Below are 24,122 nucleotides of genomic sequence, written 5' to 3' on the forward strand. Positions count from 1 at the left end.
ATCACATTGTAGGATTTTTAATGAATTTATTTGCAAATTATGGTGGAAAATAAGTATTATCTCCTCGTGTAGGCCCCGAGCTGGTGACTCTCGCCTCGTGGATTATCGCCGGATGTTCTGGACTGGGGACCGTCGCTGGAGACCCCGGACTGGGGACCGTCGCTGGAGACCCCGGACTAGGGACCGTCGCTGGAGACCCCAGACTGGGGCCCGTCGTTGGAGGCCCCGGACTGGGGACCGTCGCTGGAGACCCCGGACTGGGGCCCATCGTTGGAGGCTGCGGACTGTGGCCCGTCGTTGGAAGTTCCGGACTGTGGCCCATTGTTGGAGGTTCCGGACTGTGGCCCGCCGTTGGAGGTTCCGGACTGTGGCCAGTCGTTGGAGGTTCCGGTCGGTGAACTGTCGCCGGACGCTCTGGACTGGGTATTGTCGCCGGACGCTCTGGACTGGGTACTGTCGCCGGACGCTCTGGACTGCCGAGGCGCACTGTAGGCCTGGTGCGTGGTGCCGGCACTTGTGGTACCGGGCTGGGGAAAGAGTTCTCTGAAAGAGAACACTGAACAAATATTATACAAAACAACAAAACGACAGTGAAGCTATATACTGTATAACGAGTGCTGACATGCAACTAACCATAGACAATAACCCACAAAACCAAAATGGAAAAATGGCAGCCTAAATAGGATCCCCAATCAGAGACAACGAATAACAGCTGTCTCTGATTGGGAACCAATTCAGGCCACCATATACCTACATATACCTAGACATACTAAAACCCCATAGATATACAAAAACCCTAGACAGGAAAAAACACCTAGACAATACAAAAACTAAACCAACCACCCTTGTCACACCCTGACCTAACCAAAATAACAAACAAAACAAAGATAACTAAGGTCAGGGCATGACATGTTGTCGATGTGTTCCTGGTTTGAGCCCAGGTAGGAGCGAGGAGAGGGACGGAAGCTATACTGTTACACTGGCAATACTAAAGTGCCTATAAGAACATCCAATAGTCAAAGGTATATGAAATACAAATGGTATAGAGAGAAATAGTCCTATAATTCCTATAATAACTACAAACTAAAACTTACCTGGGAATATTGAAGACTCGTGTTAAAAGGAACCACCAGCTTTCATATGTTCTCATGTTCTGAGCAAGGAACTTAAACGTTAGCTGTCTTACATGGCACATATTGCACTTTTACTTTCTTCTCCAACACTATGTTTTTGCATTATTTAAACCAGATTGAACATGTTTCATTATTTATTTGAGGCTAAATTGATTTTATTGATGTATTATATTAAGCTAAAATAAGTGTTCATTCAGTATTGTTGTAATTGTCATTATTACAAATACATGTTTTTTTTGTAAATCGGCTGATTAATTGGTATCGGCTTTTTTTTCATCCCATCCCCTCCTCCATCTCATTACATCATCTAAAGCTACTGTTATTGTCATGTTGTCATTATCTGCTAATACAGTTTGCTAGCCTTATCATGCTGGGCATATAATATGTGAGATACACAGATGAACTAAAAACCCTAGCACTGCAAACACTCAGAACAAAGAAAGCAGCTGTGCCTGGACTTCGCAGTCTCCCTCTTCAACTCCCCCTTCCGAGACTGCCTGTTTAGAACGAGTGACAGGCAGAACCTCCCAACCACACAGCACCCATCTCTTTATTCCACACACCAGAACACACACACACACACTAAAATCTTTAAAATTGTCAGGTTGGTTTTCACAGCTGTTTCATAAGGTGTTCATTATCGTAAGTTGTAAGGTATCCTTTGATGGTATTTATTTGTTCCACATTATTCATTGTTGTATCCTAGGATCTACAATAGATACATATATATATATATATATTCAACTACAGGGGTGTACTAATGAGCTATGCGAGATATATATATATATTTTTTATCATAATAGGAATACTGAAATTCTACTATTTCAGTGTCAATAAGGGAAGGGCAGGATAAAATAAAAACATGACAGACAGAAATGCCAGTGTATGAATCAAATGGATTTGCATATGAATGGAGTGGCAATTAGCTGACATCGTGATCTGTAAGGTAAGTAACTTTAATGTGTCAAGCAGATTTTCTTTGCCATTTCCGAAACATAGCAACGGTTAAGACATGGATTTCATGTTGTAATGTTAACAAGGTACCTAAAAAATAGTTAGAATTCATGTTTTCATTTTATTAGCTAAGCCAATCTTGTTTAAAGCGGAATTGTAGCGGAAATCAGCCTTGTTTGCATAGCGAGGATGAAAAGAATGTCATTTAGGCTGTAATGATCTCCAAAATTCGAATCATTAGGTCGTCACACCCTTGATAGAGTAACGGACGCGAACACGCTAAACAAACCAGACACGTCGCGTGTGCGAGTGCTGCAAAATACATTTGCACATACATGTTATTTAATCGTTGCACCCACACTGCACGCACGCGCCAACGAGCATCTCTGTTGCCAAGAGCTAAAATAGTGGTTGCTTCTATTTGTGATGCCGAACGCGAATCAAGTCCTGCCTCTCCCATCTCCTCATTGATTATGTCCACGTGGATGATTGAAAGATGAACTGAGGTCGGTCGGTCGGTTGTTGTAATACACCTTATTATGAAAGTTAGATGCCAATTGCCATATAAAGTCCCAAAGAAGAAATGCCTGGAAGGAGGAATGATGACAAGGAACTATTGAGATGACCTTTTTACATGTATGTGTGGATTAAATAACAACTCAATGTTTATATCCCAGCACAAATTAGCTAGCAACAGCAAGCTAGCTAAATAGGACAAATTAGCTAGCAACTGCGAGCTACCTAGCTAAATTGCCATAAATGTTTAATGATTTTTTACCTGTCCCCAAATTAATATAATTGGTTCAGAGTTTCTTTTGATATTTCAACCTGCGTGTTGTGATAGCGTTTGGTGTGGGGGGGACAAAATCAATTTGCGCACGGTGGCGCACGCATGCGCGCGTCCAGTTTGGGCATGGTGTAATAGTTAATCGAATTCCATTGTGATGCAGAAGGGGACACTATTTGGCAGGGGGACATTATTTAGCATGACAGGCCCTAAGGCTATAGAGTGTTTGTTTACATATACTTTGTTAACAAACATTGGAGTAAAACAAGCTTATATTTTCGGTTCTGATGGGGTAAGACAGTTGAACTAATTTCATGAGGCATTAATAAGTCATATTCTTCAATAATCAATAGGTACATATTATTAATGTATAGATCCAGAGATGGATGTAGCAACTGTTTAAGCTGTTTAATGCGAATGAACAGAATGATGAACTGAAATATAACCCACCTCAAATTCCATTTCGGCTTTATAAGAAATATGATAAATATTTAAAGGTACTCAATGTCAAATGTGTTTCATTTTATTCCTGTCAGGTGTCAAATGTAGGTAGAGAATTCACAATGTGCTAAATTAATCAATATTGCTTTTAGGCTGGCTATATAAGTTTTGTGTGCAAAGTTTGATGTTCTTCAAGGTCAGTTGACTTCATAAACTGATAAGATTAAGAATGAATGATTTCCTTGTCAGAAGTGTGGGCATAATGGCAGCGATGTGCACAGCGTGGCCCACGTGTCTTCGCTCACTGACGTCCCAGAGAACTTAACTGATGTAAAACAAACAGATAGACAGTCAGGGCAAGAGAGCAGGGCAGATTGCTGCGGTAAGAATGTTAAAACTAGAATGACACTGAAAGCATAGAGGATACAAGCCTTGTTCAGAAACATCAAAAGAGTCCATCCTTATTGCCCGCTCCCTTGATGAGATTGCTGATTCGACATGAGTTCGGTGAAATCAAATGGGTGGAAATTGGGCTTTCATCCATTTGTAGTTAGTTAAAGTACAATATGCAATATTTACAGGTGATCATTTTCAAATAATAATAGGCCTCTTACCGTTGATTCTTGAAGAATATAACTTATAAATGCTTCATGAGTTTAGTACAGTCACATCATACCCCATTGTCGCACCCAGAGAAGTTGAGCCTTGTGCTTCAACACTGCCACCTCAATGGTGCCACCTGTCAATAACTCTAGATGGTGGGATAATTATGTCTACACTTAAAGTATCCTGTATTACTCTTGCAGCCCATCCACTTGGTTTGCCCATGAAGACAGTACTACATTTAAAGGAATATTTTTCTAGGGTAGATAACACTACCCAGCTACATTATCTTTTTTGCCTGGTCCCTTTGTCTACAATGCCCGCTGATCCACCACGTCTGCCGACGCTTTCTGCTAGACCCGGCCTGCTAACTTGTAACAAGCCGTGTCTCCCGCTTGCCAGCGTGGTAACGACTTCCCTGTTTCATCTATTGCTGTTCACTGGACCCTATGATCACCTGGCTACATAGCTGATGCCTGCTGAACTGTTCATTAATCGCGGAAATCCATTTTGTTTGTTCCTATTATCTGTCGGCACCAGCCTCGGACTCAGGCCCTGTGTGTAGTTAACCGACCCTCTCTGCCCATTCATCGCTATTTTACCTGTTGTTGTTGTCTTAGCTGATCAGCTGTTGCTGTCTTACCCGTTGTCTGAGCTAGCTCTCCCAATCAATACCTCCGATTGCTTTATGCCTTGCTTTATGTCTCCCTCTAATGTCAATATGCCTTGTATACTGTTGTTTAGGGTAGTTATCATTGCTTTATTTTACTGTGGAGCCCCTAACCCCTCTCAACATTCCTCAGATACCTCCTTTGTCCCACCTCCCACACATGAGGTGACCTCACCTAGCATAACTAGTACCTCCATAGATCCAACCTCTCTTATCGTCACTCAATGCTTAGGTTTACCTCCACTGTGCCCGCACCCTACTATACTCCTGTCTGTACATTATGCCCTGAATCTATTCCACCACGCCCAGAAATCTGCTCCATTTATTCTCTGTCCCCAACGCACTAGACGTCCAGTTTTGATTGCCTTTAGCCATACCCTCATCCTACTCCTCCTCTGTTCCTCGGGTGATGTGGATGTTAACCCAGGCCCTGTGTGTCCCCAGGCGCTCTCATTTGTTGACTTCTGTAACCGTAAAAGCCTTGGTTTCATGCATGTTAACATCAGAAGCCTCCTCCCTAAGTCTGTTTTACTCACTGATTTAGCACACTCCGCCAACCCTGATGTACTTGCTGTGTCTGAGTTCTGGCTTAGGAATGCCACCAAAGATTTTGAGATTTCCATCCCCAACTACAACATTTTCCATCAAGATAAAACTGCCAAAGGGGGTGGAGTTGCAATCTACTGCAGAGATAGCCTGCAAAGTTCTGCCATACTTTCCAGGTCTATCCCCAAACAGTTTGAGCTTCTAATTTTAAAAATGTATCTCTCCAGAAATAAGTCTCTCACTGTTGCTGCCTGTTATAGACCCCGCTCAGATCCCAGCTGTGCCCTGGACACCATATGTGAATTGATTGCTCTCCATCCATCTTCAGAGTTCGTTCTGTTAGGTGACCTAAACTGGGATATGCTAAAGCTAGATGCCCTCAATCTCACACAAATCATCAAGGAACCCACCAGGTACAACCCTAAATCTGTAAACATTGGGCACCCTCATAAATATTATCCTGACCAACCTGCCCTCCAAATACACCTCTGCTGTTTTCAATCAGGATCTCAGCGATCACTGCCTCATTGCCTGCATCCGTTATGGATCCACGGTCAAACGACCACCCCTCATCACTGTCAAACGCTCCCTAAAACACTTCTGCGAGCAGGTGTTTCTAATCGACCTGACCCGGCAATCCTGGAAGGATATTGACCTCATTCTGTCAGTTGAGGATGCCTGGTCCTTAAATAAGCATGCCCATTAAAAAAAATATAGAACTAAGAACATATATAGCCCTTGGTTCACTCCAGACCTGACTGCCCTCGACCAGCACAAAAGCATCCTGTGGCATACTGCACTAGCATCGAATAGTGCCCGCGATATGAAACTTTTCAGGGAAGTCAGGAACCAATACAGACAGTCAGTTAGGAAAGCAAAGGCTAGCTTTTTCAAACAGAAATTTGCATCCTGTAGCTCTAACTCCAAAAGGTTCTGGGACACTGTAAAGTCCATGGAGATTAAGAGCACCTCCTCCCAACTGCCCACTGCACTGAGGATAGTAAAAGACTGTCACCACCGATAAATCCACGATAATCGAGAATTTCAATAAGCATTTCTCTACGGCTGGCCATGCTTTCCTCCTGGCTACCCCAGCCAAGCCAACAGCTCTGCACCCCCTGCAGCTACTTGCCCAATCCTCCCCAGCTTCTCCTACACCCAAATCCAGATAGCAGATGTTCTGAAAGAGCTGCAAAACCTGGATCCCTACAAATCAGCTGGGCTAGACAATCTGGACCCTCTCTTACTAAAATTATCTGCCGCCATTGCTGCAACCCCTATTACTAGTCTGTTCAACCACTCTTTCATATCTTCCGAGATTCCTAAAGATTGGAAAGCTGCTGCAGTCATACCCTCTTCAAAGGGGGAGACACTCTAGACCCAAACTGTTACAGACCTGTATCCATCCTGCCCTACCTTTGTAAAGTCTTCGAAAGCCAAGTTAATAATCAGATCACTGACCATTTCGAATCCCACCGTACCTTCTCCGCTGTGCAATCCAGTTTCTTAGCTGGTCACGGGTGCACCTCAGCCACGCTCAAGGTACTAAACGATATCATAACCGCCATCGATAAACGACAATACTGTGCAGCCGTCTTCTTCGACCTGGCCAAGGCTTTCGACTCTGTCAATCACCATATTCTTATTGGTAGACTCAACATCCTTGGCTTCTCAAATGACTGCCTCGCCTGGTTCACCAACTACTTCTCAGACAGAGTTCAGTGTGTCAAATCGGAGAGCATGTTGTCCGGACCTCTGGCAGTCTCTATGGGGGTGCCACAGGGTTCAATGGGCCGACTCTTTTCTCTGTATATATCAATGATGTCGCTCTTGCTGCTTGTGATTCCTTGATCCACCTCTACGCAGATGACACTATTCTGTATACATCTGGCCCTTCTTTGGACACTGTGTTAACAAACCTCCAAACGAGCTTTAATGCCATACTACACTCCTTCCGTGGCCTCCAACTGCTCTTAAACACTAGTAAAACTAAATGCATGCTCTTCAACCAATCGCTGTCAGCACCCACCCGCCCGACTAGCATCACTACTCTGCATGGTTCTGACCTAGAATATGTGGACAACTACAAATACATAGGAGTCTGGCTAGACTGTAAACTCTCCTTCCAGACTCATATTAAGCATCTCCAATCCAAAATTAAATCTAGAATTGGCTTCCTATTTCACAACAAAGCCTCCTTCCCTCACGCTGCCAAACATACCCTTGTAAAACTGACTATCCTACCGACCCTCAACTTCGGCGATGTCATTTACAAAATAGCCCCCAACACTCTACCTAGCAAACTGGATGCAGTATCACAGTGTCATCCGTTATGTCATCAAAGCCCTATATACCACCCACCACTGCGATCTGTATGCTCTCTTTGGCTGGCCCCCGATGCATATTTGTCGCCAGACCCACTGGCTCCTGGTTATCTATAAGTCTTTGCTAGGTAAAGCTCCACCTTATCTCAGCTCACTGGTCACCATAACAACATCCACCGGTAGCACGCGCTCCAGTAGGTATATCTCTCTAGTCATCCCCAAAGCCAACACCCACTTTGGCCGCCGATCCTTACAGTTCTCTGCTGCCAATGACTGGAACGAATTGCAAAAATCGCTGAAGTGGGAGACTTATATCTCCCTCACTAACTTTAAGCATCAGCTATCTGAGCAGCTTACCGATTTGCTGCAGCTGTACATAGCCCATCTGTTAATAGCCCACCCAACTACCTACCTCATCCCCATATTGTTTTTATTTACTGATTTGCACACCAGTATTTCTACTTGCACATCATCATCTGCACATCCGTCACCTCGGTGTTAATTTGCTAAATTGCAATTGCTTCGCTACTACGGCCTATTTATTGCCTTACCTCCTGACTCCATTTGCACACACTGTATATAGATTTTTCTATTGTGTTATCGACTGTACTTCGTTCTGAACTTCTGACGTGAATGGGACGGGTGTGTCTTCATGACATTGATCAAGAGCATTCTGCTCCCCAATTTGACAGCTTCAACGCAGTTGCACCTCAGACAGCCAAAAAAATCAGCTATTGCAGGTGTTGCTATCGCTGGATATTACTTGATCTGATTGAGAGCTCTATTCAATCTGCTTTAGCGGGGAGACTGCATTCACGGTAAATGCTGCATATTTCGACTCAATCTGAAATGACCTTTACATTTCCATTATGAAATCTGTAATGCTTCAGCTTAATCTAGGCCCAACTGTTTCACCCCATCAGAACCCAAAATAGAAGCTTGTTTAACGCCATTGTTTGAAACAATGTAAACAAACCCTGTACAGCTTCAAAACGTGGTTGAAACTGTCATTTGGATCTCACAGATGGTCAGTCTTTACATCCATAACTCCATCTATAACTTTGAGAGGTTTCTCCAGCCCGATATCTCAGCCCCCAAAAAAGTGGCCGGTGCTGCTTTGTTGTTGTTTAATCCCAGATTGCCCCTTTTAAGAAGACATGGGGATTTCAGTGATCCATATTCTCTGCAAGTTGGAGAATGTAGTATTAAAATCAGTAACATTACCACAGATGTCTTCCTTGCTTTTGAATACAAACTACTCCTTAAGCTTTTCTGATTCCTTGACAATGGAATTGAGGATAAAAATAGCTCAATAAACATCTAAAGCATTTCTGCTTCCCTGCTTTGCATAACAAGTCACTTCTTTGCTGCTGACTTAATTGCTGCACTGCATGCCAATGCAATAACATTTGTAAATTGGTTTGACGTAAATACACAAGCTTATGTTATACCGTGATAACTGTTAAGCAACATGCGTCGCCTCTTGTATGGCATATAGGCAAACAAAACAACAGCACCTTGAGAAGCAATCAATCACAGTGCTTAGGGCTCTGAAATGTGTCTTCCGCATTTGAAGTGTTACAGATTCCGCATTTGGAAATGTGAAGGTAATTTCCGATTGAGCTGATATGCAGGGTTTACCGTGAATGCAGTCTGCAGTAAAGCGGAAAATTTGCCTTTAAATTTCAATCACGCTGCAAAGCTTAACTTCAGTGATGCGGATCGTATAGAGCCCCTAATCTCCTCACCTTTGATCCTGTGTTTATTTTTCTTTAAATATACATGCCTTGGTACAGCGACGCTCAAATGAGATATTTAGCATTTTTAAGTGTGAAAGTTGGAGAGGGTGGAGAGGACGGAGAGAGAAAGAGATATAAACGTGTCCACTGGTATAGCGCCTCCATGGGGCCAGCAGTACATGCAGCAGGTGAACACAGGTAGCTAGAGTTGCCAGCTTCATTGATAGTTTCACTTTAAATTAAAATTATAATTCATGGCTGTTCTTGTCTGTGGATTTTTGAGCAATTAAAAAAATCTAATTAAATTTGAGCAATTAAACATAATTACTTCGGATACTGGTAAATTTAATATAGAAAAAGCCACACAACAATTCAAGTTGAAAACAATGACATTTATAGATTTATAGGTTATAACATTTCATGATATAATAGCGATATATTATTATTGGCAAAGATACTATACTCCAATTGCATTTCTATACATAAATACAAAATGTGAGGTAGGGCCTCAGTGATTGATGACATTCAAAATAAATAATCAATTTCACATATAATATATATATTTTTATCTGTCACAGAATTCAAAACATATATTTCTATTATATATATATTCTCTATTTTCAAATCAAATGATGGCATGGGCCGTTGGAGGCACATATCTATATCCATAGGCAGCTGTACATAGAACACACAGAAATAAATTACATTACCCAAGTAATTAAACATTTAACCTATGCATTCATAGGTCGACAATAAAGTGCCAAAAAGACACAACATACATAACAATAGGGATATATCGGTACCATATGTGACAGACAATACGTCTTCAGTTACATACAATATTCTACTATTAGAGGACAACTATAAGGCCAATGGTTACCTGAAGATGTTTTGTAACATATTGGCAAACATCAAGGATCACTAGGTGGGATATGAATGGCAGTATCTCAATCTCCTAAATGCAAATAGCACTTGTATTTTATTTATTTTTTAATATTTTTTTCAGAACCCTATGTTCTGATAAAAAAAGTTGTTATCCTTCTTTGGTTACCTACTGCCCAAAGGTGACCCACAGGTATAGCAAAGGAAAGTTTATTATATTGTATTTTTCTTTGCGAAGGAAAATACCGGGGTAAACTATAACCCTGGTTTGATAGTGCTTTGAGGAACATAAAGCACGCTCAAGGAGACATGCAAGGGGGAGAGGGGGAGAAGAGAGGAAAGAAGGAAGCAGATGTGAGAAGGGAGAGAGCATACATAGACACAGAAGCACAGGAACACAAACAGCACATGCTAGCTTTCTAACGTTTCCTGTTCAATCGATCAATGCTGTTGAAAACAGAAAGCTAATCCCCATTTCCTCAAAGAAAGCATCAAATTGGCTACACAAGGACAGTTATTCCAACCAGAGCTCACATTTACATTTTAGTCACTTAGCAGATGCTCTTATCCAGAGCAATTAGGGTTCAGTGTCTTGCATAAGGGCACATTGACAGGTTTTTCACCCAGTTAGCTCGGGGATTGGAAGCAGCGACCTTTCGGTTACTGGCCCAATGCTCTTAACCGCTCGGGTATCTGCCTCCACTTCATGAACTGCCTAGCTCAAACGTTACCATCTGTCACATCGCAAAAATGATCTCTCTCTCTCTCTGACTCTCTTTATTTCTCTCTCTCTGTCATTGGAAGATAATGGATAATGTGTATACAGGAGTGTACAGTCGTGAAACACACGAAGATGCACTCTGAGGCAAAAATCATTTTAAAACCTGACTTGCTCGTTCAATCATCCTTGCATTCAAGTGAGTGACAAACACAATATTTAAATATATATATATATATATATATATATATATATATATATAAAAAAATTTTTTTTTTTAATTTATTTTTATTTTTACCCCCAACAGAACCATCCCTAGCCTTTTGGGGGGCCCTAAGCATAATTTTTGTTGGTGGCCCCCCGCCTCACAGGCAAAACATTTTAGTGGCGCCTCAGTTGATGACAGGGAGAACTTTTATTTGTTTTAGAGCTAATTTCCTGCAATTCTACACATTTTGCAATTGGGCGTAGCGAAAATGTTGCAGTTTTACAGCAAGTTTGCTGCAATTCTAAGAGAATTTGGCATGGGGCAGAGAGATTTGTTTACAATTGTATAACTAATATCCTGCAATTACACTCATTTTTCCATAGAGTGGAGAGATTTTTTCCCCTTCAGTTTTGAAGCTAATTTCCTTCAATTCTACAGATTTTTCCATGACTCATGCCATGCTAATAGGATATATGACTGAGAGTGACTAACAAAATCAATGGGGCCCTCTGGAGGTCAGGGCCCCTGGGCATGTGCCCTGGCGGTAATTCCACCATGATTACTACAAGTTTAGATAGCTGACTAGACTAACTAACCAATCTAAAACATTTTTTAGCTGACATGGGCTAATTGAGTGATTGTAAGTGACTGACATAAGAGAAAAACTGATGCACAACCAAATTTTGAAATGGTACTCAACAGTAAATTGAGGCCACGACTGAGTTCTTAAAAAAAGGGGTCAGGGGCACACACACACACACACACACACACAAAACAAGGGAGATAAGATGCATTACATATCAACGCAAAGCAACATTTGTAGGCTACAACAGACAAGCTACTTCAGAAATAGGGTTTTCGTGTTGAATGTTTTTTTCCCCTTTTAGAGACCTGTACCTTTCTAGACAATTAGCAGCCCATGTTGCTTTTAATTTCACAGTAATTAAACAGCATGGGCCTTGCCTAGACTCACTCGTCTGACTCGAATCTCACTGGCACACTTGTCTTATTGCTTCCCATATATCCACAGCTTCCAATTAACTACATTCGGCCCCACTCGAAGAACACACGCCTGCAGCGTTAAAAGACCCAGCCATCTAAACACAGCTGTTTTAATCCAGGCATGTTTACATTCAACAGAAATTACACATCCAACTTCCTGTGAACGCGGGAAAAGAAATCGTGTCTAATTGCTTTTTAAAGAACGCATCCCCAGTCACGTTGGTAATTGGACAGAAAGCAAGGCAGATTGGTTGCCTGACGTGTAATATGAAAAGCAACCTTAGTGGCCAGTCAATTTGCTTACTGGCCCTCTGGATAGCTTGCGGCAGGCTGGCAGGTAGTCGTGTGTTGTCACTGTCAGATTGAAGTCTTGACCCCTACACTTTCTGGATGTGTCCCAAATGGCAACTTGTTCCGTATATAGTGCACTACTTGGACTCCTACAGTATGGGCCCTGGTCAAAAGTTGTATAAGGTTGCCATTAGGGAAGCAGACACTGTTCCAATTTTCTTAGGGTTCTAGGTAAGACATGTAACTGTTATGGGCCAATTCTGTCAATAAAGAAGAGTATTTAACAAGATTTATAAGGGAAATTATGTGCCAACCATCTCTCATTCAACTCCAGTGCCATAGGTAAAGATACATTTTGGTCAGTGCAGTGCGATTTGACCAAGACATTCCTTGATGCCCTACTGAGCTAGAATTCCTCATGATTTTATAATAGTGCGCAAAAAAGAGAGAACAGGCTCATTTTGAAGGATTTTGTTTTTTTTCTTTCTATGTCTCCCCTATTAAGGTAGAAGTTGTGGAAGTTCTACTGTCTATTTCTTCCATGTAGAATGCTGTTGTTAATTATACATCTACAAAAGTAGGCAGACCTGGAATCGAGTATACCTGACACCCTGTTTCATGAAAACAAAGAGGATGACGAAGTACACATCTAAAAATGGCAAAGTACAAATCTCAAATGACACCCCATTTTGTGCAGTACTTTTGAATGGTCATAGGACTCACTCACTTATTCAAAAGTATTGCACTTCATAGGGAATAGAGTGCCCAGCCCCAGAGCTCTACCACATATAATAAGATAAGTACAGTTCCAGGGGGAAAAAGGCCATATTCTATACACTACCTACACACATATCTACAAGTTGCTCCTAACACTGTGGGGATGTGACAACACTAGCACGCACTAAGTCAACACACATCTCTTTTTAAAAGGTGTACAAGATACAGCTTACACAGCCGGCAAGGAAAAAACATCTGGAGCAATACAGGAAAAAACATCTGGAGCAATACACATTCTCTCTTGTGTATATATATATATATATATATATATATATATATATATATGTGTGTGTGTGTTACCCTACAGAAGTTGCGTATGAGGAAAGAGGGAGATTCCATAGTTGCCATGACTAGATCACAACACATGTCTACAGCAATAAATAGTTGGTTTAATTGTTATGCACACAAAGACCATTGGACTATTCTAAACACTGAGAAGAATCACTACAATTTCACATGGCCGTTTTGCATATCTTAAGCTACTAAAGAAAGGATCGACTACACGACTGTATTAATGTGCTAAATTGATTACCGATACATTTTTTTTAGATATAGTAGAGACTAAAGTGTTTATAGTTAAAGTAATTAGCGATAGGCATTTCCTTATCTTGCAGGTAACTTCATTTATTCAGCTAAAGCAAAGGAGCCTGCACTTTAAATAGGAGTGTGTATATATATATATATATATATATATATATATATAAGTTGCTCCTATATATATATATATATACTCATATTTAATGTGTATATAGTTTGACAGGAACAAATATCATCTATGAAAATGAACCATACTGCATACTTTCTAGGCAGTTGATTTTACTTGTATTGCCTATTTCATTAAAAAAAGAATGAATATATATATATCATAATGTCCCATATATCAGAGTCTGATGAATACCAATATTCCTCAGTCCGTCAATTAGATTTTTTGTGCCTTTTTGTTTGTGGAGGATTTTCCATTATCACTATACACATAGATACAAGAATAAAACAATCACACACACACACGCACGCATGCACACACACATGCACACACACCTCCATAGGGACTAGTCCAGATGTAGTGGAGTGGTTCGAGAGCTTCAAGTTCCTCTGTGTGCACATCACTAAGGAACTAACATGGTCCACATACACCCACACAGTTGTGAAGAGGGCACGACAGCACCTCTTCCCCCTCAGGAGGCTGAAAAGATTTGGCATGGGCCCTCAGATCCTCATAAAGTTCAACAGCTGCATCTTGACAAGCTGCACCTCCGCTTGGTACGGCAACTGCAAGGCGTCTGACCGCAAGGCGCTACAGAGGGTGGTCAGTTTGGCCCAGTACATCACTGGGGTCGAACTCCCTCCCTGCCATCCAGGACCTCTACACCAGGCGTTGTCAGTGGAAGGATCAAAAAATAGTCAAAAACTCCATCCAAACCATAGACTGTTCTCTCTGCTTCCACACAGCTAGCGGTACCAGTGCACCAAGTCTGGAACCAATAAGACCCTGAACAGCTTCTACCCCCAAGCCATAAGACTGATAAACAAGACCTCTAAATACCTAAATCAAATGGCTACCCGAACTACCTGCATTGCCCCTTTTTTGCACTAACTCTCTTGTACTGACTCTATGAGCACACACTGGACTCTACCCACACACTCACACATACTTACACTGGCACCCACACACACACACACACACACACACACACACACACACACACACACACACACACACACACACACACACACACACACACACACACAAACACACACATACTGACGCCACACACACAGTCACACACACACAGCCACTTTATACCCTTACCTATATATACAAATCTACCTCAATTACCTCGTACCCCTGCACATCGACTCTGCTATATACAGGGAGTACCAGTACCATGTTATTTTTACTCCATTATTGTTATTCGTTAATCCCTGTGTATCTATTCCTTCTGTCACTATTTTATTTTTTAAATGTATCTTTAACTCTTCATTGTTGGAAAAGGACCCGTAAGTAAGCATTTCACTGTTAGTCTTCACCTGTTGTTAACGAAGCATGTGACAAATAAAATTTGATTTGATTTTTTTGTCATGAGCAGTCGAATATTGCCATTGCAATATTGTGACACGGTACATTTTTCTCTTGGAATAGAGATCCCCTCAGTAAGAAAGGGTTCTGGCGTAATGGCTGTGCATGGGCAGGAGGCAGAGGACAGACCATTCTCAGGTCAGGGGTTAAGGAGAGAAAGGGCAGGGTATAGCATGGGTGCCTGCCAGAGAAAGCAATGTTGTAGAGGAGGGCAGCCCCACTTTGCTATAGAGTGTAGAAGGGAGCAGGGGAGGTGAACAGGAGAACCAGGTGATGTGTTGGCTTGCTTTTCTCTCACCCACATTGATGGGAAAGAGGAAGGAAACAGGAGAGATGAAGTAGAGTGGAGAACAGGAAAAAAGAGGAACAGGTGTGGGAGAGGGCAGTGGTAGGCTGCTGCTCTCTCTCTCCCCTGGTGCCCCTGCTGAAGTGGCGGTGGTGGTTGTAGTGGAGGCTGCTACTGGTAGGCACCCAGCTGGAAATCTTTGGGGGGCAGTTTGAGGCCCAGGGAGTTGGATCCGTGGGGATCCATCATGTTCTTGTAGCGCTCCCCTCTGTGCTTGGCCAGGAAGGGACCCCAATCGGGCTGAGGGGAACACACCAGCTTCAGACGCTGTGGAGGGGGGGGAAGTGGGGGGAGTCACACAGTTGTGTTAAAATAGAATAGAATAGTATCAATCAACTTGAGTTGCGGAAGGCCAAGGGGAGAGTTGGGAACAATAGATGACAGTAGGACTGTCCTGAGAGATATGAAAATGTCAGGAATGGTAGTCGTTCGTAACATTGAAATGTCTGTAACTTTGAAATTCACATCAAACCTTTATAGTATATATTGATTGCATATACAGCATATGTGCTCAATAATAATTTAGCCAGACACTGTAGCTATATTAAGGCTTTGACTAAGGCAATTATGCCAAAACTTCCTGTATGTAAGTACAGTTGCATACACACGCACGCATACAAATCTCAAACACTTTGATTAATGTGTGATGTAGGGGACTTCATCAAGCACAGTTTCGAGGACTGCTACTTGTCTGTGTTTTCTGTGCCGATCCGCCGCCAGCTATCAGAGGACCAAGGCTGAAATTTCACTTTACTGCCCATAGGGCTCTGGTCAAAAGCACTGCACTATATAGGGAATAGGGTGCTATTTGGGACACACACAGAAGTGTTTGATGTCCGAGATCCATTTTCTAACATGCAGTAAAGTGAAATATCAGCCCTGATAACTCTGCCATATGTTGTACTAAAGAGCTCATTGCGCTTGTATGTTTGACGTGATAGTACTTAGTTCACAGGGGGAAAACATACAGTGCATTCACAAAGTATTAATTAATACCCTTTGACTTTTTCCACATTTTGTTATGTTACAGCCTTATACTAAAATTGATTCATTTGTAGTTTTTTTCCCCCCTCATACAATACCCCATAATGCAAAGCAAAAACAGGTTTTTATACATTTTTGCACAAACAAATAAAACTAAAACTGAAATGTCACATTTACATAAGTACTCAGACCCTTTACCCAGTACTTTGTTGAAGCGCCTTTGGCAGCGATTACAGCCTCAAATCTTTTTGGGTATGACGCTACAAGCTTGGCACACCTGTATTTGGGGAGTGTCTCCCATTCTTCTCTGCAGATCCTCTCAAGCTCTGTCAGGTTGGATGGGGAGCATCGCTGCACAGCTATTTTCAGGTCTCTCCAAAGATGTTAATTTGGGTTCAAGTCCGGGCTCCGGCTGGACACTCAAGGACATTCAGAGACTTGTCCTGAAGCCACTCCTGTGTTGTCTTGGCTGTGTGCTTCGGGTCGTTGTCCTTTGTGACGTGGATGTCGACTAAGACAGGCCCCCGCACCTCTGATTCAGAGGGGTTGAATGCATTTCAGTTGAATGCATTCAGTTGTACAACTGACTAGATATCCACCCTTCCCTATTGGAAGATGAACCTTCGCCCCAGTTGGAGGTCCTGAGTGCTCTGGAGCAGGTTATCATCAAGGGTCTCTCTGTACTTTTCTCCTTTCATCCTTCCCTCAATCCTGACTAGTCACCCAGTCCCTGCCACAGAAAAACATCCCCACAGCATGATGTTGCCACCACCATGCTTCACCGTAGCACTGGTGCCAGGTTTCCTCCAGATGTGACACTTGGCATTGAGGCCAAAGAGTTCAATCTTGGTTTCATCAGACCAGAGAATCTTGTTTCTCATGGGCTGAGACTCCTTTAGGTGCCATTTGGCAAACTCCAAATGGGCCATATATTATTTTTTATTTATTTATTTAACCTTTATTTAAATAGGCCTTACATAGACAGGTCCAAATCCTTTCCAATCAATTGAATTTACCACAGGTGGACTCCAAATCAAGTTGAGAAACGTCTCAAGGATGATCATTGGAAACAGGATGCACCTGAGCTCAATTTCGAGTCTCATAGCAAAGGGCCTGAATACTTTAAAAAATATATATATATATTTTACCTTTATTTAACTAGGCAAGTCAGTTAAGAACAAATTCTTATTTTCAATGACGGCCTAGGAACAGTGGGTTAACTGCCTGTTCAGGGGCAGAACGACAGATTTGTACCTTGTCAGCTCAGGGGTTTGAACTTGCAACCTTCCGGTTACTAGTCCAACGCTCTAACCACTAGGCTACCCTGCCGCTACTTATGTAAATAAAGAATTTCTGTTTGTTATTTTTTTAAATAATTTTGCAAAAATTACAATTAGAATTTTTGCTTTGTCATTATTCTGTATTGTGTGTAGATTGATGAGATTTCTTGTAATTTAAACCATTTTAAAATAAGGCTGTAACTTAACAAAATGTGGAAAAACAGAATGGGTCTGTTTATTTTCCGAATTTTTTATTTTACCCTTATTTAACTAGGCAAGTCAGTTAAGTCAGTTATTGTTTGGATTATTTCTATATACAACAATACTACAGTAGAACCTCAAAGATATGACCCTCAGAGTTACGGACTGTCAACAGCACAGGCAATATCAAACCGGTAACATGTATTAATGTATCAAACATGTATTAAATACCAAAAAACTAACTTCTGTATGCAACAGACAAACGTAAATATTGCTTACATGTGCTAAAAACACAAAAATATTTACAGTCCAAAAAACATTCCTTACCCCAGGACATTTCAATGGGTGACTAAGAAAAAGGAGCAGATCTGAAAAGATCTGAAATGTATTTATGGGACATACAAACAGGCTTACAAACATGTGTGCGTGGTATTGTGTCCCATACATACCTCTGTAAAGCTTCCTGGGGCCAAGTGCATTTTGATGACAAACATGATTGGGATCCAGATGACAGAACACAACACCATCAGCCAGCCCATCACCATGGACCAGGTGGGGTAGGTGTAGTCCTCATAGGTCATCACCTTCCACTGGTACAGACTCAGCCCCAGGATACCCTGCAGGGAGAGAGGAGAAAAGGGAGAAGAGAGGAGGATTAGGAGAGGAGGGGAGAGGAGGTGGAGGAGGAGGACAGAAGAGAGAGAATGGGTGAGATGAGGGGGAGACGAGGAAGTGAAGGAGGAGGTGGAAGATTAGGATGATCAAAAACCGGAAGAGGATTAAGAGATTTTAAAAAAGGAAGGACCAGGAGGGTTAGATGGTGAGGGTAAGGGGTGAAGGGGGGAAAGGGGAGGAGAGGAGAAAGAAGAAGGAAGAGGAGGAGCATCTGTAGGATATTATTAGGGATGTAGCGATTCCACTGCCCCTTACAGTCTCACGTCAGAATTTAACGTTCATCCATGTTTCTCAAACGACAAATTTCGAGGTAGTTGCAAACTTCAAATTTCAAAGTGTTTAAGGTTAAGTTTAGCCATTAACTCCAAAATCTTAAGGTTAGGCATTAACTCTGGGATGAGGCTTAAAACAAAAATCTCAAAAACAACTTCATATCACTGAATTCGAACTTGCAACCTTCGGAATCCGAGGCAGATGCTTCTGCCTATCCGCAACAGCCACGGCTGACCTGGCTGAGCGATTCACCAATATGCATCGGCCCCAGTTCTAATGTTTAAGATATGAGTGGTACACAGGAACCCAAACCGATCAAAATGGGTTCCGGTTTGCACCCAGGCTCTGTCATAACCGGCCGCGACCAGGAGGTCCGTGGGGCGATGCACAATTGGCCTAGCGTCGTCCGGGTTAGGGAGGGTTTGGCCGGTAGGGAAATCCTTGTCTCATCGCACACCAGAGACTCCTGTGGTGGGTCGGGCGCAGTGCACGCTAACCAAGGTTGCCAGGTGCACGGTGTTTACTCCGACACATTGGTGCGGCTGGCTTCCAGGTTGGATGGTGCTGTGTTAAGAAGCAGTGCGGCTTGGTTGGGTTGTGTATCGGAGGACGCATGACTTTCAACCTTCGTCTCTCCCGAGCCCGTACGGGAGTTGTAGCGATGAGACAAGATAGTAGCTACTAAACAATTGGATACCACGAAATCGGGGAGAAAAAGGGGTAAAAAAAAAAATAATGTATCATGCATGGGTCAGAAAATCGATTCAAATGTTAATTCACAAAAATAGCTTGCTCATATTATTTTCTTCCTACCTTCCGAAAAAATACCTCACATCTTTTGTTAAAACTAAGTAATTAATCATGCCGAAGAACCTCTAGTCAAGTCAAACTGCACACTGTTCAGCATGTTGACCAACGAGAGGTAGGAGGCCTATTTCTGATCTTCAGCATTCAAATGCTTGTGAAATGCCTTGTGCAATATAAGGCTTTAAAAGTTGAGTGACAACCAATGTAATTTGACAGCGCTTGAAAATTGTGTTTTACCGGAATAAAAGTAGCCTAACTCATCTGGCTAAAGCCTACCTGCCGATCGGGGCTTACATTAGATTTTAATTTGATCGTTCAGGTTCACCATCAGCAATAGTTTGTTAGTTTTGCTTTAAACAACCAGTTTTTCATTTTTATAACGAGGACAGGAATTGAGGAAAGGAATCACTTTTTCATGAGCAGCACTGCATGGTCGAAATGGGAGGAGGAGCACGTCCAAATGGTCTAAATAAATTGATTTTGTGACGGGGGTGAAATCCAAAGCTATGTCTATGGTATAGTACTGTATATGTAGTCACCTGAGCTGAGCCATAAGGGAGACTAGTGGGCATCTACCGCCCCACTATCAGACCACTTTTGATCTGAAATCACCATCACCTTCTTGTCATTATACCAGATTAAAAGAGTTTTGCTAATATCTAATCAATATTTATCTTTAAAAATGTGCTATGACATTGCCAATGAATATACTGTGCATTCAAAAAAGTGTCCAGACCCCTTAACTTTGTCCACATTTTGTTACATTACAGCATTACTCTAGGATATATTAAATTCCTTTTTTTCCTCAACAATCTACACACAATACCAATTAATGACAAAGCAAAAACAGTTTTTTATACATTTTTCCAAATGTATTAAACATAAAAAACAGAAATACCTTATTTACATACAGTGGGAAGAAAAAGTTTGTGAACCCTTTGGAAATACCTGGATTTCTGCATAAATTGGTCATACAATTTGATCCGATCTTCATCTAGGTCACAACAATAGACAAACACAGTCTGCTTAAACTAATAACATAAACAATTATACGTTTTAATGTCTTTATTGAACACACCGTGTAAATATTCACAGTGCAGGGTGGAAAAAGTATGTGAACCCTTGCATTCAATAACTGGTTGACCCTTCTTTGGCAGCAACCAAACTAGACAAGGCTGTTTTCTGTAGTTGCGGATCAGACCTGCACAATGGTCAGGAGGAATTTTGGACCTCTTCCTCTTCACAAAACTGTTTCAGTTCAGCAATAGTCTTTGGATGTCTGGTGTGAACTGCTCTCGAGGTCATGCCACAGCATCTCAATCGGGTTGAGGTCAGGACTCAGACTGGGCCACACCAGAAGGCGTATTTTCTTCTGTTGAAGCCATTCGGTTGTTGATTTACTTCTATGTTTTGGGTCATTGTCCTGTTGCATCACCCAACTTCAGTTGAGCTTCAATTGGCGGACAGATAGCCATACATTCTCCTGCAAAATGTCTTGATAAACTTGGGAATTCATTTTTCCGTAGATGATAGTGAGCTATCCAGGCCCTGAGATATCAAAGTAGCCCCAAACCATGATGCTCCCTCCACCATAGTTGTGATGTTGGTGTGGTGTGCCTTTTTTTCTCCACACATAATGTTGTGTGTTCCTTCCAAACAACTCAACTGTAGTTTCATTTGTCCACCGAATATTTTGCCAGTAGCACTGTGGAACATCCAGGTGCACTTTTGCAAACTTCAGACGTGCAGCAATGTTTTTTTGGACAGCAGGGGCTTCTTCCGTGGTGTCCTCCCATGAATAACATTTTTGTTAAGTGTTTTACGAATCGTAGACTTGTCAACAGAGATGTTACCATGTTCCAGAGATTTCTGTCATTCTTTAGCTGACATTCTTCAGCTCACACGGATTCTTCTTAACCTCATTGAGTATTCTGCGGTGTGCTCTTGTCGTCATCTTTTCAGGATGGCCACTCCTAGGGAGAGTAGCAACAGTGCTGAACTTTCTCCATTTATAGACAATTTGTCTTACCTTGCACTAATGAACATCAAGGCTTTTAGAGATACTGTAAACCTTTCCTGCTCTATGCAAGTCAACAATTTTTAATCTTCGGTCTTCTGAGATCATTTTGGTTCGAGGCATGGTTCACATCAGGCAATGCTTCTTGTGAATAGCAAACTCACATTCTGTTAGTGTTTTTTATAGGGCAAGGCAGCCCTAACCAACATCTCCAATCTCATCTCATTGATTGGACTCCAGGTTAGCTGACTCCAATTAGCTTTTGGAGAAGTCATTAGCCTAGGGATTCACATACTTTTTCCAACCTACACTGTGAATGTTTAAATTATGTATTCAATATAGACAAGAAAAATACAATAATGTGTGTGTTATTTGTTTAATTAAGCACACTATGTTTGTCTTATTTTGTGACTTAGATGAAGATCAGATGAAATTTGATGACCAATTTATGCAGAAATCCAGGTTATTCCAAATGGTCACATACCTTTTCTTGCCTCTGTAAGTATTCAGAACATTTGCTATGAGACTCGAAATTGAGCTCAGGTGCATCCTGTTTCCATTGACCACCAAAAAATGTCTGCAGCATTGACGGTCCCCAAGAACACAGTGGCCTCCATCAATCTTAAATGGATGAAGTTTGGAATCACTCAGACTCTTCCTAGAGCTGGCCGCCACGGCAAACGGAGCAATAGGGGGAGAAGGGCATTGGTCAGGTAGCTGACCTAGAACCCGATGGTCACTCTGACAGAGCTCCAGAGTTCCTCTGTGGAGATGAGAGAACCTTCCAGAAGGACAACAATCACTGCAGCACTCCACCAATAAGGCCTTTATGGTAGAGTGGCCAGACAGAAGCCACTCCTCAGTAAAAGGCACATGACAGCCCACTTGGAGTTTGCCAAAAGGCATCTAAAAGCCTCTCAGACCATGAGAAGATTCTCTGGTCTGATGAAACCAAGATTCATATTATTCCAAGATGGCATAGCAGTCGGACGTGTGTTTTGTCTTGTCCCGTCCTGTCCCGTGTATATATCGTTTTCTTCGTATATATTTCGTATATATTTTAATCTCACTTTCCACCTTACGGACTGAATATACTCTCCTGCAACCCGCCTCACCCAATGTGGTACGGATCTGCTATTTTTATACTTTAGAACTGGAACCCCCATCAGGAGCTATTCAGCTAACTAGCTACTAGCTAGTAGTCAGTTAGCCACTGCTAGCGGTCCTCACCATTAACTCGGACATCAGCCAGCCTCAGCCCGGTGAATTCCTGCCAGTCTGCACAGCGCGATATCAACCCAGAGCATATCGGAGTGCTTTTTCTCTACCACATCTCTGGATTCCTACCGCAAGCACTGAACCTTTACACCGGATAATCACAGCTAGCTAGCTGCTATCCGAGTGGCTACTCCAGGATAGGTCTCTGTCAAGAAGCAAGCACCAGTTAGCTTGGAGCGGCTAGCCAAGGACGTCCACCAGCCAGTTCTTGGGCTACAATAACTCTTTTGCCAATTGACCTGGACCCTTTACTGCCGACACGGAGCCGATCCATCACGACTGTTCTGTCGACGTAACTGTCCGAGGTGGTTTCAACAGGCTCTTCCGTTGCGACATCGCCAGAGGCCCATCTGCTAGCCCCGGCCCACTAGCTGTCTGAATTGCCATGTCTCCAGCTAGCGTAGTAGCGACTACTGAATTGGTTCCCTGATTCATCTAGTGCTACTCATTGGACCCTTTGATCACTTGGCTACACATGCCTCTCCCTATTGTCAATATGCCTTGTCTATTGCTGTTTTGGTTAGTGATTGTCTTATTTCACTGTAGAGCCCCCAGCTCTGCCCAATATGCCTTAGATAGCCCTTTTGTTCAACCCCCCACACATGCAGTGACCTCACCTGGCTTAACTGGTGCCTCTAGAGACAAAACCTCTCTCATCATCACTCAATGCCTATGTTTACCTCGACTGTTTCATGCATGTTAACATTAGGCGCCTCCTCCCTAAGTTTTTTTATTCACTGCTTTAGCACACTCCGCCAACCCTGATGTCCTAACCATGTCTGATTCATGGCTTAGGAAGGCCACCAAAAATCCTGAAATTTCCATCCCTAACTAAAACATCTTCGACAAGATAGAACTGTCAAAGGGGGCGGAGTTGCAATCTACTGCAGAGATAGCCTGCAGAGTTCTGTCATACTATCCAGGTCTGTGCCCAAACAATTTGAGCTTCTACTTTAAAAAATCCACCTATCCAGAAACAAGTCTTTCACCATTGCCACTTGTTATAGATCCCCTTCAGCCCCCAGCTGTGCTCTGGACATGACTTAAACTGGGACATGATTAACACCCCGGCCGTTTTACAATCTAAGCTAGATGCCCTCAATCTCACA

At 42.3% G+C, this 24,122-nt stretch overlaps 1 protein-coding gene across 1 annotated transcript in view; it reads right to left on the reverse strand.

Annotated features, from left to right (window-relative positions):
- Positions 1 to 14,831: 14,831 nt before the first annotated feature.
- LOC112248957 (sodium- and chloride-dependent glycine transporter 2-like) overlaps positions 14,832 to 24,122 on the reverse strand; it is a 60,382-nt gene continuing 51,091 nt past the window's right edge. Inside the window, exons 15-16 of the mRNA XM_024418432.2 lie at positions 18,413 to 18,580; positions 14,832 to 15,765 (exon numbers count right to left, since the gene is read on the reverse strand). Coding sequence (XP_024274200.2) covers positions 15,610 to 15,765; positions 18,413 to 18,580 — 324 coding nt within the window. The 3' untranslated portion in view covers positions 14,832 to 15,609. The remainder of the gene's footprint in view (positions 15,766 to 18,412; positions 18,581 to 24,122) is intronic.

The sequence above is a fragment of the Oncorhynchus tshawytscha genome, linkage group LG04 (genome assembly GCF_018296145.1).
Source record: "Oncorhynchus tshawytscha isolate Ot180627B linkage group LG04, Otsh_v2.0, whole genome shotgun sequence".
NCBI classification, from domain to species: domain Eukaryota; kingdom Metazoa; phylum Chordata; class Actinopteri; order Salmoniformes; family Salmonidae; genus Oncorhynchus; species Oncorhynchus tshawytscha.